The sequence below is a fragment of the Xenopus laevis genome, chromosome 8L (genome assembly GCF_017654675.1).
Source record: "Xenopus laevis strain J_2021 chromosome 8L, Xenopus_laevis_v10.1, whole genome shotgun sequence".
NCBI classification, from domain to species: Eukaryota; Metazoa; Chordata; class Amphibia; order Anura; family Pipidae; genus Xenopus; species Xenopus laevis.
Window position 1 is genome coordinate 6215415 of NC_054385.1, and position 12522 is coordinate 6227936.

The 12522-nt window shown below is 45.8% G+C and overlaps 1 protein-coding gene across 6 annotated transcripts in view; it reads left to right on the plus strand.

Annotated features, from left to right (window-relative positions):
• Positions 1–1826: 1826 nt before the first annotated feature.
• The window catches only part of LOC108698203 (disabled homolog 2-interacting protein), a 253072-nt gene continuing 242376 nt past the window's right edge, over positions 1827–12522 (plus strand). For 2 of the 6 annotated variants that reach the window (XR_005963203.1, XM_041572372.1), the window contains exon 1: positions 1827–2148. Coding sequence is in view for 5 of the 6 variants with exons in the window: in XM_041572372.1 (XP_041428306.1) it covers positions 1923–2148 (226 nt within the window). In the remaining variant the exon portion in view is untranslated. The remainder of the gene's footprint in view (positions 2149–12522) is intronic. The other 4 variants (XM_041572374.1, XM_041572369.1, XM_041572371.1 and 1 more) reach the window with 4 other exon arrangements.

The following is a 12522-nucleotide window of genomic DNA, read 5'->3' on the forward strand; positions in this document are numbered from 1 at the left end:
ACCGGAGGGCCAAGGGCTTTTTTTACGGGTGTTACAAATTACTGGCAACTATATTGCCGGTAAATTTGTAATACTGGCCCTGGCCTTGGCAGGTGTTTTACCGGCTAGGCTGGTAAAATACTGGCCGGGTGGCAACCCTACTTCTGATTGATTCTGGGCCCACTGGAAACCTCACCACATGGGCCCCCCACCAGTGGTGTAAATATAGGATACTGGCCCCATAGCAAATTAATTTTAGAGCCCCCAATATATCTAGAGGTTGACCTTTTTTACCAATATATGTTGAAATTACTCATTAGAAACTCAAGGGGCCCCCTGTACCTTCTGGGCCCTCCTGCAGCCGCAGGGTCTGTTTTCTCTGTAGTTATGCCCAAACCCTGGACCCCTACCAGGGTCAGACTGGGCCAGCTAGACACCAGGAAGAAACCTGGTGGGCCCCAGTCCAGACATGCTCCTGGATTGGCTGACCCCCCAAAAAAAACAATATGTGGGCCGACACGCTGAAGTTCGTAAATGCAGGGGGTCCGGAAGTTTGAAACCCGGTGGGCCCCTAATGGTCTAGTCTGACGCTGTCCCCTACCAACAAGCACCACCCCTGCTACCAGCAATGGACTGGGGCTGCTGCCTCAGGGAACCCCACACCCCTCCGGGCCCCCCCCATCACAGCTGCAAAGCCCCCCTGGCTCCCCTGCTCATACCTTTTTCTTCTTGCAGCCACTCAGGGGTCCCCCTGGGCTTTTTCCCAGTGTCTCGCTAACCCTGCCTGCTAAATATCTTCTCCCTTGCCCCATGCAGAGTACCTCCGGATGGCACCCAACATCTACCCACGGATGAACTACTCCACCCATCCTGCAGATCCCGGGCAGACAGCAGGCCAAGTTCAGTGGAGCCCACTAGGTGCCCCCGGCTGAAAGTCAGGAAGTTGTTGATCGGGCAGGGTAAAAAATCCCGTCGGATCGCGGCTGCATCTATGCGTGTATGCTGTCCTGTGATCCGCCCGTATCGGATCCATTATGATCCGATCGTTGGGCCCTAGGGCCCATGTTCGGATCAGCCCGATATCGCCCACTTCAATGTCGTCATATTGTGGAGAGATCTGCTCTTTGGCGACATCACCAAACGAGCGGATCTCTACGTCTATGGCCACCTTTAGATTGTACCATCTGTAACAGAAAACCATATTAACACGAACACTGGCTCTTTAAATTGCATGGATCAGATGCTCTGGCTGGGGTGTTGGGACCCCAAGCAGCTACTGGGTCTGGTATCACTGTTGTTACAGCCCTGGGTTTATATAGAAGCAATAACACTGACATTTGTATAAAAGGGAACTCTGGGTATTCCTGGAATTAAGCAATTTGTATATTAACAAGGGCACTTATGATCAAAGGCAAAAGCCCCTCTTTTATTCCCTGAAACCAGCCCAAAACCAGGGGAGAGGTGGAAACACTAATCTGGGGTGAAGATGTATTGCTTGTCCTGATATTATTGAAACTGCTTTTAGACGGCCAATTCAGCAATACTATTTATGTATCTATATTATTATATACAAGTAGATCCTCACCAAATATTAAACCTCAAACAATGTCTCACCCCCTCCCTCCAAACGACACTGCTTTCGGGGGTTAAAAAAAAATAACACTGTAAAGTTTGTTCTCATAGCAACCAATCAGACACCAATCCGAGCTAAAGCGAACGTGGAATTGGTTGCCATGGGTTACTGGACCGGGTCAAACTTTGCCCACGTTTCCACGTAGCCCTTTTATATGCCATTGTCATTCCGTACAGGGCTCGCAGTGAATCCGACGAAAGGAGCAGCCGCTCTCTCTCTCTCTCTCTCTGCAACTTTAAAGCTGATGCAAGAAACCACACGGTGTAACTTTAAATGCGCCGCTCGGAGAGACTGCTGGAAGCGATCCTGAATGCTGCTTGCTTCGAGAGAGAGCGAGAGAGTCGAGAGAGAGAAAGCAGCAGCCAGATGTAATAGAAAAGACACAACACACAGCCTTGTGCATGCAGCTCTCATTCACAAATCAGACAGGGAAACCTGGGCTTTTAATGTCTCTTCTGCTCAGAGATTTGCAGACCCGATGCTGTTGTACCAAGCCATGGAGCCAGAAAATGTTTTCCAGCTAGAGAACTTCAATGGTAAGAGACGGAACTCAACGAGAACGTGGATACTTTTAGTCTCCGTTTGGCTGGTCCTTCCAAAGCCGTGCCTGGGTCGTTTATAGTCTGTATGTATTGTGCTATAGAGACTTGTGCTTTGTAACTTACAGGCAATAACGTATATGGGGCATAATAAAAGTTTTCTGGGCATGAATGAGCAACGGAGAGAGGGGGGAGAGGGTCCTGATACTGTACAGCGTTATACATAATATATATGGCGATTGTCTGATAGTGTTGTATAAGGAACTACAGCAAGAAGCAGGACTATGAAATGAAACAGGATGGTATTAATATGGAAGACACGTTTGTACAGTGGCTGATGAGAGATGAATTTCCATGGTCAGAAGTAGGTGTGATGTCTTTATCTGTATAGTGATTATACTAATTATACATTTGCACAAATCTCCCTCCATTTCCCTTGCCTCTGGCTGATCATTGGAGTGTTAGTATTAGGCACAGACTTGGGGGGCTCCGGGCTGCTTCACGGAGAGGGACCGGCTTGTTCTTCAAGTACCAGCCCTAGAGGAGGCGATTTGCCCGGGGGCTTTACAGTAGTGGCAGATACACGCCGACCTGTGCCCTGTAATAGTGTGGGACGTATTAATATATATCTGATACATACTTTATATACATTAATACATTGTAACCCCTGTGTTTTCACATTGTATTGGCAGATACTTTGTAACCTGCAGACTTTCTATTGATGACAGTGTGCCATTCTCAATGCCTGCCCAGTGCCCACTCTCATTGCTATTGTAATAATGAGGGGAAAGAATTCTATGTGCGGATATAGCCTGCAGATGTCACTCCTATTGTAATAATGAGGAAAAGGCATTCAGTTTGGCATATACATTGTAACCTGTTGTGCCAGGGTCTGGGGTTTAGCATTTTTATATTGGCTTAAAAGCCGCCCTCAGTACAGTATCTCTCTCTGTCTTACTCTAATCATTACTCTAATCATTCCCTGTTTAGGGGTACTCTATTTAACCTTTATTTATATAGCTCTGACATATTCCGCAGTTTTGTACAGAGACTATTCATCATTTCCATCGGTCGCTGCCCCACAAGAGCTTGCGATCTAAGGGCCCTATCACACACTAAGGGCAATTTTATCAAGAGCCTGTATGTCCAGACCTAGATTTGTGGGCAGGCCACAAAGGCCCAGGCATAGGGGGCAGCAGAGAGCTGGGGGTGGCATGCCACGTGATTGGCCGCGTCTCAACTCAACCAGTCCCCAGTGCCAGCAAACATGGAGCTGCGAAGGATGTGAGCAGTGGGGCTGTGTGAGTGAAGCGGGTCGAGTATGGAGGAACAGGTCGAGTAAAGGGGAGCAGGTCAGGAGCAGATCGGGTATAGGGGAGCAGGTCAGGAGCAGGTTGGGTATGGGGGAGCAGGTCGGGTATGGGGGAGCAGTTTGGGAGCGGGTCAGGTACAGGGGAGAAGGTCGTGTATAGGGGAGCAGGTCAGGAGCAGTTGGGGTATAGTGGAGCAGGTCGGGTATGGGGGAGCAGGTGGGGCATAGGGGAGCAGGTCAGGAGCAGGTCGGGTATGGGGGAGCAGGTTGGGAGTGGGGGAGGTATAGGGGAGAAGGTCGTGTATAGGGGAGCAGGTCAGGAGCATTTTGGGGGGAGTGGGTCGGTGTTAGGGGGGCTGAGTGGCCTAGGGGCACAGAGTTTTTAAATCCGGCCTGTTTATGTCATCAGAATGTGGGAGGGAACAAGTACCCCAGAGGAAACCTATGTAGACACAAGGATAAGAAGAACATTCAAATGGTTCTTGTCAAACTCAGGACCAAGTTCTTCATGGTAGAAATACTACCTATTGTGCCACGTTTTCAGCATCAGACACAATAGCAGTAGACACAACTCATAGCGTGGGTGCAATAACCCTTGGATTATGGGAAAACATTGCATTATGGGTGCATACTAAACTTGCATTCATATATGACCCCCACTTTCTAGACTATTATCAATCGGAGAGACATCATTGAGGAGGCCTCATTGGCAATCTCTTATTAAATTAATTTAATAATTATAGCAATTGATCCTAATTCAAAATATCAGATTTTTGTTATCTGCAAAAAGGCCAGTGTTGAAATCCCCTGTTGGAAAGATGTATAGCTTGACCCTATATTGGAAATACCATGTCATTACAGGAAACGGACATTTTTTTCTGCCTGTGTTGGAATAACATATGAACCCATGCTTTGCAGATTAGTATTTATGGGCCATAAACATGAAGAATAAGCAAATCAAATAGGGCTGATATAGATGTAAGGCCACATTATGACAGCAAATAAATGAAGCCTTGTGTATGACTATAATACACTGGCAACGTGAATCCGTGGTGATTGGTGGGCCGGAACGGGGAAGTGAAATGGTTAAAAGCCATATGAAAAATTGGTTGGTCCTAAATAAGATTTACATTGACTTCTCTTTGTTGTAACAAGGAACCCAATTTCCATTCGATATCCATTATTATTATGACGTTGGTCACCTTGGTAAAAATGCTCTTGATTTTATGGATTTTAGTGCAACCCAGTAATTCTCTATTTTTAACATAATCACGGGGTTACAACATGGCACAGTTTGTGCTCCAGATAAACCGTCAGTGAATGTGGAGCGGGGGCAACGCAGACATTAACCTCGGTATTTGCTTTAGATTAAGGTAACCAAGACTTATGAGTTTTTGCAGAAAAGAGGTCGGGAACAACAAGCGGATTTAAAGGGGTTTTTAATCATGGGTCTCGTTTATACAGACCCCAGACACCTTTGGGGGGGGGAGGCCCTTGATGTATTGCCACAGGCATCAGTAGTACTTGAGTTAAGCTCCCCAACAACATCAAATAACAATAATACTTACAATGGGCTACAGGTTGTCGCCAAACGAGTGGATCTCTGCCTGATATGCGCTCATTGAAGTGGGTGATATCGGGCTGATCCAGTCGTGGGCCCTAGGGCCCAATGATCAGATCATAATGCAGGAGAACAGGTGGTCGGATGGTGGGACTGCATACACGCCCGATCGAGATCGGGAAAGCCCGTCGGATGGCCCCACACCTGGGACAATAAGCTGCCGACTCGGTGTGTTGGCAGCTTTTATCGGCCTGTGTATGGGGGCCTTAATTGAGGAATATTTGCCCCTATTTCCCTGTTCTCCAAAGCTGCTCAGCGGAGTTGCTGGTTGCCATGATTGCTCATATCACATTCTGTCTGAGGCTCCATGGCTAGTGTTGGCAACCTGGGGCCCTTGTAAAACCGGGTCAAGGGCCCATCACTTTCTGTTGCACTACAACCCCCTCCCTGAGCCTCAACCTGGCCCCCCGACCTACCCACTATATTGTACAGCTGCGCTTAGGGCCAAGGTGGGAAGATGGAAGCAGTTTGCAGCTTCCGCTTTTTTCCCGGTGCCCCGCTGGCCCAGTCCGACACTGACAACACACCGACTGCTGAAATGCCCGGGGCAATGGGGCTTACTAGAACTGTGCCAACCGGATTTTCTCCTGGTGGGCAGGAGCCCTGTCTGTTTATTCTGTTGTCAAAAACGTAAATGTCAGTGCAGAAAGTGACAGTTGTACATAAATTGCCATGTACTGAACAGGACTGACACTTCAAATACCAATGTGTCGCCTCCTTCTGCAAATACAAAACACTTCAGCTTATGGAATTGTTGTGCATTAGCACCGGTGTGATTCAGCAAGAAGTACGAGGGCTTTTTTCGCCCCCAATCATATCTACCATTTATATTTCAGCAGACACGCTAAACAAATCCCTGCTGGTGCCGTGCGTCGGACTTCACATGGATCCTTCAGCATCATTTTGCTCCTCAAAGCCTTCAGCAGCTTGTCAGCCCGTGCTTTGATTAACTCCTAGTGGGATGTCTCCGGTTCTTTCCTTATTGTACCGTTGGCAGAAAATGATATTGAGTGTTGGCTTGACTAATTCATTTGTATTTCTCATGTACTGCTCATGGCACTGTACAGCATATTGAGGGTAGAAGCTGTCTATCTACTGTTCCATCCATTCTATATGTGCTTGCACAGCACACTAGAGGTATTGTTGTCTAGAAACTGGCAAACGTTCTTTGACAGTTATAAAGAAATTGCCCAATGACTGTACAGTGCTTTGATGTGAAAGCCTCCAAGGGAGACCAGTGGTTTCTAAACTGTGAGGTTGAAGCATTGGCCGGCAAGGGGTTCAGCCCAGGCCCGAACTGGCAATCTGTTGATTCTGGCAAATGCCAGAGGAGCTGCTGTAAGATGCCATAGACCAGAGGTCCCCAACCTTTTTTACACGTGAGCCACAATGTAAAAAGAGTTGGGAAGCAACACAAGCATGAAAAAAAGTCCATGGGGTGCCAAATAAGGGCTATAATTGGCTAGTTGGTAACCACTATGTGGACTGGGAGCCTACAGGAGGCTCAGTTTGTCCATACACCTTGTTTTTATGCAACCAAAACTTGCCTCCAAGTCGGGAATTCAAAAATAAGCACTTGCTTTGAGGCCTCTAAGAGCAACATCCAAGGGTTTGGTGAGAAACATGTTACTTGCAAGCCACTGGTTGGGGATCACTGCCATAGACAGGCCTCTGTGTACTAGAAATGCCAGGGCTTGTTTTGACTCCCAGTCTGGGCCTGGTCCAGCCTAAAGATAATTTAGGGAGAGACCATTTGCATAACTAAAAATAGAAGTATTTGAAGCTACAAACTGTTTCTTGAGTGTTTGGGCTGCTCAATCCGACAGTGATCTGGTTTTGCCACTTCCGAAATCTATATATCATGTAGAAAATGAAGGTTCACTGGAGAGCAATTGTGTTCAATTTAAATTGCTTTTATTCTGGGTGCATAGCACAACATGTTTCGGAACTCTTGGGTCCTTCCTCTGGTGCAGTTCAGAGGAAGGACCCAAGAGGTCCGAAACATGTTGTGCTATGCACCCAGAATAAAAGCAATTTAATTGAACACAATTGCTCTCCAGTGAACCTTCATTTTCTACATTTGCATAACTACCCCACACTGAGCACCTCCACCAAAAAATCTGTGGAGGGGCCCGGCACCCACATCAACCCACCCCCCATACTCAGAGAGCCACCCCTCTCCTACCCCACCAGCTTGCGCCTCCAGCATGATCATCTGGGGGGCACAATCGGGGCAGGTGACCGGCTACTACAGTTTCTACAACTATTGAGGAAGCAGATCTTGCAGTCTCGGGCTCCCAGTCCCCAGGTCCTCCCTGAAACTGCATGGTCTGTAATCCTCTGTAATTTTATCATTGGATGAGATATGGGGAGAATATTGATTTAATAGGACCATTTGGTGGTCATGAACTCCCAATTTAATGGTCAGTTGTTTTGGGATTGGTGGCGAGTGCTTATTTGCTGTCCTAAATTCTTGGAACTATGGATGAACAGCTGCTTAAACTGTATTTTCATATATCTGTACAATTGTAATGACCTAAGGGGGGACCTGACAAAATTCTGGACCTCACAGACCACCATATTGGAAGTCTTACTCTCTGCTGGGTTTCCCTGAGGATCGGAAATGGAAGTGCAGAAGAAGAGGTTCTTTACAACTGAAATGAACAGTGGAAAGGGTTGCCCTCTACCAAAGAACTTGACACCCCATAGACGGAATACAGAGCCCCAACAGTTCTGCTATAACCTCATCTTTGCTGGACCCAATGTACAGCCTTTATATCTTGAGCAGAATATATTATGTGGGAATTAAAAATGGAAGTTTTCTTTTTTTTTTTTTTTCCAACGGTGCCTGTGCTGACAATTGATACATAAAATATATGTGTGGAACAAATAGAAGAATATAGGGTGACTACATAAATCAAGACCCCGAGGTACATTATACAACCAACCTTTCTAAAAAGGAGACATCTCTTTGCCTTTAACGGCTGGAATGATGGATGGAAATTTCTGCTGAACATGAAAGGTTGTCAATCCGGCAACAGCACCGTGCTTGATATATATCATTTTCTGCTATTCATTTTAGATCAAGGACAGCAACGCTGGGCATTCATTTCCTTAAGTATATCATTTATCCGTTCTCAGCGGGAGATCGAAGTGCGCAGCGTAACGACCATCGGTTTGCAATTGTTGGTGCCAAAAAAAGAGCTATTTGTCTGGCTTTGAAGGCCATAGATATCAAAACAAATGGCTTCACCCATGTCAGCCAAAGGTGAGGGAAAGCTTCAAGCCCTGCAAGATGACTTTCAACTTTAAACAACAGGCTCCGGGACAACAACGTGCTGGAAAACGGTGACCACCAGAATGGACTGTGGGCAAGCTGCAAACGGGAAAGGCAGTAGACCACTGTATTGCTTCCAGGCCCAGAAGTAATTGTGTAGAGACCAAAAGTATGTCTATAGTGGTTACCATATTGCAGTGCATTGTATCCTACTAAACTGGGTGGAAGTGTTGTCATGAAGGTGCAAAATGTTCATAAAGCAAGCTGATTGGCTAGGAAGATCTTCCATTGGTTTAGGATGCTGGCAAATGATTGGGCAGCACAGTTGGGGAACTTGGTATTGCTGTTGATGGGCAGCTCCAGTCAGGCCCAGACTGGGAATAATTGGGTTCTGGCAAATGCCAGAGGGGCTGCTGCAAGTTTCCATAGACAGCCATTATTTATTGGGCTAGTGGGGGGCTGTTTGGACCTCTGTGTGGGCTGTTTGGGTCTCTGTGTACCTGAAATGCCAGGACCTTATTAATGCCCAGTCTAGTCCCGGTTCTACATTTTATTCAAGCCAGGACATTATCTCCAATGAGTTTGTCCTTGTGTGGGTTTCCTCCCACCGTCCACAAATAAACAAGCAATGAATTGGCTACTGATAGAAGTGACCACGGTATGAATAATAGGAATTTACATTGTGAGGGACCGATGTATACTCTCCGTAAAGCACTGGGGAATATGTCAGTGCTCCATAAAGAATAAAAATAATGATGATGGTGATTAGTTTGTTCAAAGAGGATTTGAAGGGCACACACCTGGTCCAATCTTCTCACTTGTTTGGGTGCACCTCCCGCAGTGTCCTTCCCTACTGGAATACAGGTATCCAAAAAACCAAAATGGGCAGCACTCCAGAATAAAGAAAAAAATTGCCTTTATTCACCAACAGCAGGGCAGCATTTGCAACGTTTCGAGCCTAGCATGGCTCTTTTTCAAGCTGATGATGATTAGTTTAACAACTCTAACCCATTGGAAACTGCCTTCTGATTGGTTGCTCTAGGTCACTGACTTTGGTCTGAGTACTGCAACGTGCTTGCCATATATATAAATATATATATGGAAGAAGTGTTGAGATCCAGCTCAAAAGTCTGTGCCATAGAATTAGAGGTAGCCAGACTATAATTAGTGTCATAAAGATTCTTGGGTCAAAGTCAACCGAGAAAGAAATTGAGTTTTAAAAGAGCTTGTGTTTTACAGGGTAAAAATCAATCCCTCGCTTCTTGTAAAAAACGTGGATCCTCATAGGGATGAAATGCTGTTTGCTATTGACGCAGACTTGTAGTCTCCTCTTAGGACAATTAATGCTTCGACAGCAAAACTGCTCTGGGTCTGGATTCCTATCATACCAGTGAAGTGGGAGAATTCGTCTTTGCTATCAATTTTATTTATTATGAAGATCCTCCCGATAATATGCCTTTGCCAGATAGGGAAGTGAATGCCGAATAAGTGATGAGTTTTTTTCTGCAGCTGCATAGATTTGAGGGGTTGCGGTGGGAATTTTAAAGGTAGATGGTCTTATTTGCTGCAGAATGTTCTTAGAGTTGTGCTTCTGGCCATCACCTCCAATACTAGCCCAGAGAATATGGATTAACATGTTTTTTTCCAGCTCTGCTTCTATTCAGTGAGAGGGTTATGGATGACCTGATATCTGGGCCAGTACACGTGATTTCTTCCCTTGTGAATACGTTTGTAATCTTCCGGAGAGAGCAATAGACGTGTGGGACCCCCAAGCTTCTCTGTGACTTGAAACAGGACACATCGACTCTTGTGAATTATGAAAGGGGACATTGCAGATCTCTTTACCCCGATTACACGGAGGGATATTGGAAATGGAATATGGTTTCTTAGGATAATGCAGAATAGCTGACCAAGTTCTTTTTATACACAACAATTCATTAGACTAGTGCTGTGCTCCTTCTCCCCTGTGACTGAACAAACATTCTCCTGTACCCTCTCGATCCTATTCCTTCCCAACATTTCCACTATCCACTTACTCATTAATCAAATCCCTAACCCATCTATTCAGCCCTTCCTACTCAAGTTTTCTCCATGCACTCGTCATCAAACCCCTCTACCCCTCTCTTGTTTGTTGAAGTCACCAAACAAGCGGATCTCTCCCCGATATGCCCACCTTGAGGTCACTGATATCAGGCTGATCCGCTCATGGGCCCTAGGGCCCAACAATGGAATCACAACGAGGAGAATACGGGCTGTCAGATCGAGGACCACATAAATAAAATGATGCAGTCCTCCAACAGGGTTTTTAAACCCACCCGATTGACATCTGCCCAACCTGGGGTTTTCCAGATAAAGGATTTGGATCTTCATACCTTAAGTCTGCTAAGAAATCATGTAAATGTTAATTAAACCCAAATGGATTGATTTGCCACCAATAAGGATAAATTATATTTTAAGGTGGCAATACACGGGCAGATTAAAGCTGCCTTTAGACCAATTCCCATGACCGTGTGTGGGGGCTCCCGAAGGGTCCTCCTGATCGATATCAGGCCAAAAATCGGCCAGATATCGATGTGTCAAGTTTGATTTTTTTTCTACAATCCAGGACCGCATCGGCTAGTTGATGTGCCCATTCGCAGCATTGTAATCCAATAGTTGGGCCCCAGGACCGAACGTTCGCATTCACCTGATATCGCCCAGCCCTTAGTGGGCACATCGGGTTAAGATCCGCTCATTTTGCGACCTCGCCAAACGAGCGGATCTAATAGTGTATGGCCACCTTTAGTCGGGATCCAGTACAAGATACTGTTCTATTATTACAGAGAAAAAGGAAATCATCTTGAAAAATCTGAATTATTTGATTAAAGTGGAGTCTATGGAAGACGGTCTTTCCATAATTCAGAGCTTTCTGGATAAGGGATCCCATACCTTTAACTCCGTATAGCACCAGTAGATTAATTTTCTGTGCACCCTGTCTTATCTTGGCTTTATTGTGTGACCAGTCCATAGGATCACTTTAATATGCCAGCGCTGCAGATGAACTGGGTGGTGACTTTCATAGGATAACAGGGGGAATTTGGATTATTGAGCTGTAACCCTGCAGAACATAAGCACTTGCTATCTGCCCCAGGGCTGACTTGTCTCCAAGTACCTCCTCCCCAAGGGACTAAACCTATTTCGCCCCTTCGTAAATCACTAACTTGATTTTTGACCTGAAAGCTACACCATATATTCACTTTAGCAAAGGCCAGTGTGCAACGTTGGGGGAACTGGACTGGAGGTGTGCGTTGGTGCAATGCACTAATGTGGGCAGATGTTGGGGCTCCCCGGGATTTTCGCAGTATTCCATAGGGCCAGTCTGACCCTGCCACAATCATTTCCCTGCTCTTCCATCATTTAAAAGAGCTGCTCGCCGTGTAAGAAGAAACATCATGTAGAAGAAATGTTAATTTTCCCAGGGACTTGTTACATTACCTGCCTGAAACTGTCACCGCTGTAATTTGAAATGCAGATTTTCTTTTTTTTAAAAAAAAAAGTGAATTCCCTCGGTGGCATAAAGCAGCAGCACCGATCAGTCTTGTATTATTATTTTCTATTCAACAGAATGTGCAATGAAAGCAAAGTAAACCCAAAATCAGACCCTTTGATTCAGCCGGAAATCTCATGTCCCCCATCCAGCCCCGGCCGTGTACAAACCATGAAAAATTGTACAGATTTTAATTCATTTCCAAGTCATCTCCTTTATAATAAGACTACCATATTGCTTATTCCTTTTCATTGACAATATAAGCAGCATTTGGCTCTCTGTTTATCCCATGTCGGTGGGAGTGGAAGCTCCTCTTTGGTTTTAAGCAATGACGAGTGAAGAAGGAATTATGTATGTTATGGATATTGCAGAGAGGGGCATCAGAAGGCGAGGTGGAGAGCGCTGGAGGCACAACGTAAAACACTACAAGATAAATGACTGGGGATGCTTTAGTAATGAAACTAGGTTACTGCTGAATACAAAAGGAGAATGGAGAAAGGTGATTCTTCTCTCTCTCGTTCCCTGTTATCGCCTGGAGACGTCCAACACAATAACCCGTGCTCCCCCTTACAGGTACACCAGCAATTCCTCACGGCACGGACAGGGGGGCTGCGTCCTGCAAGGAAAATCTATTG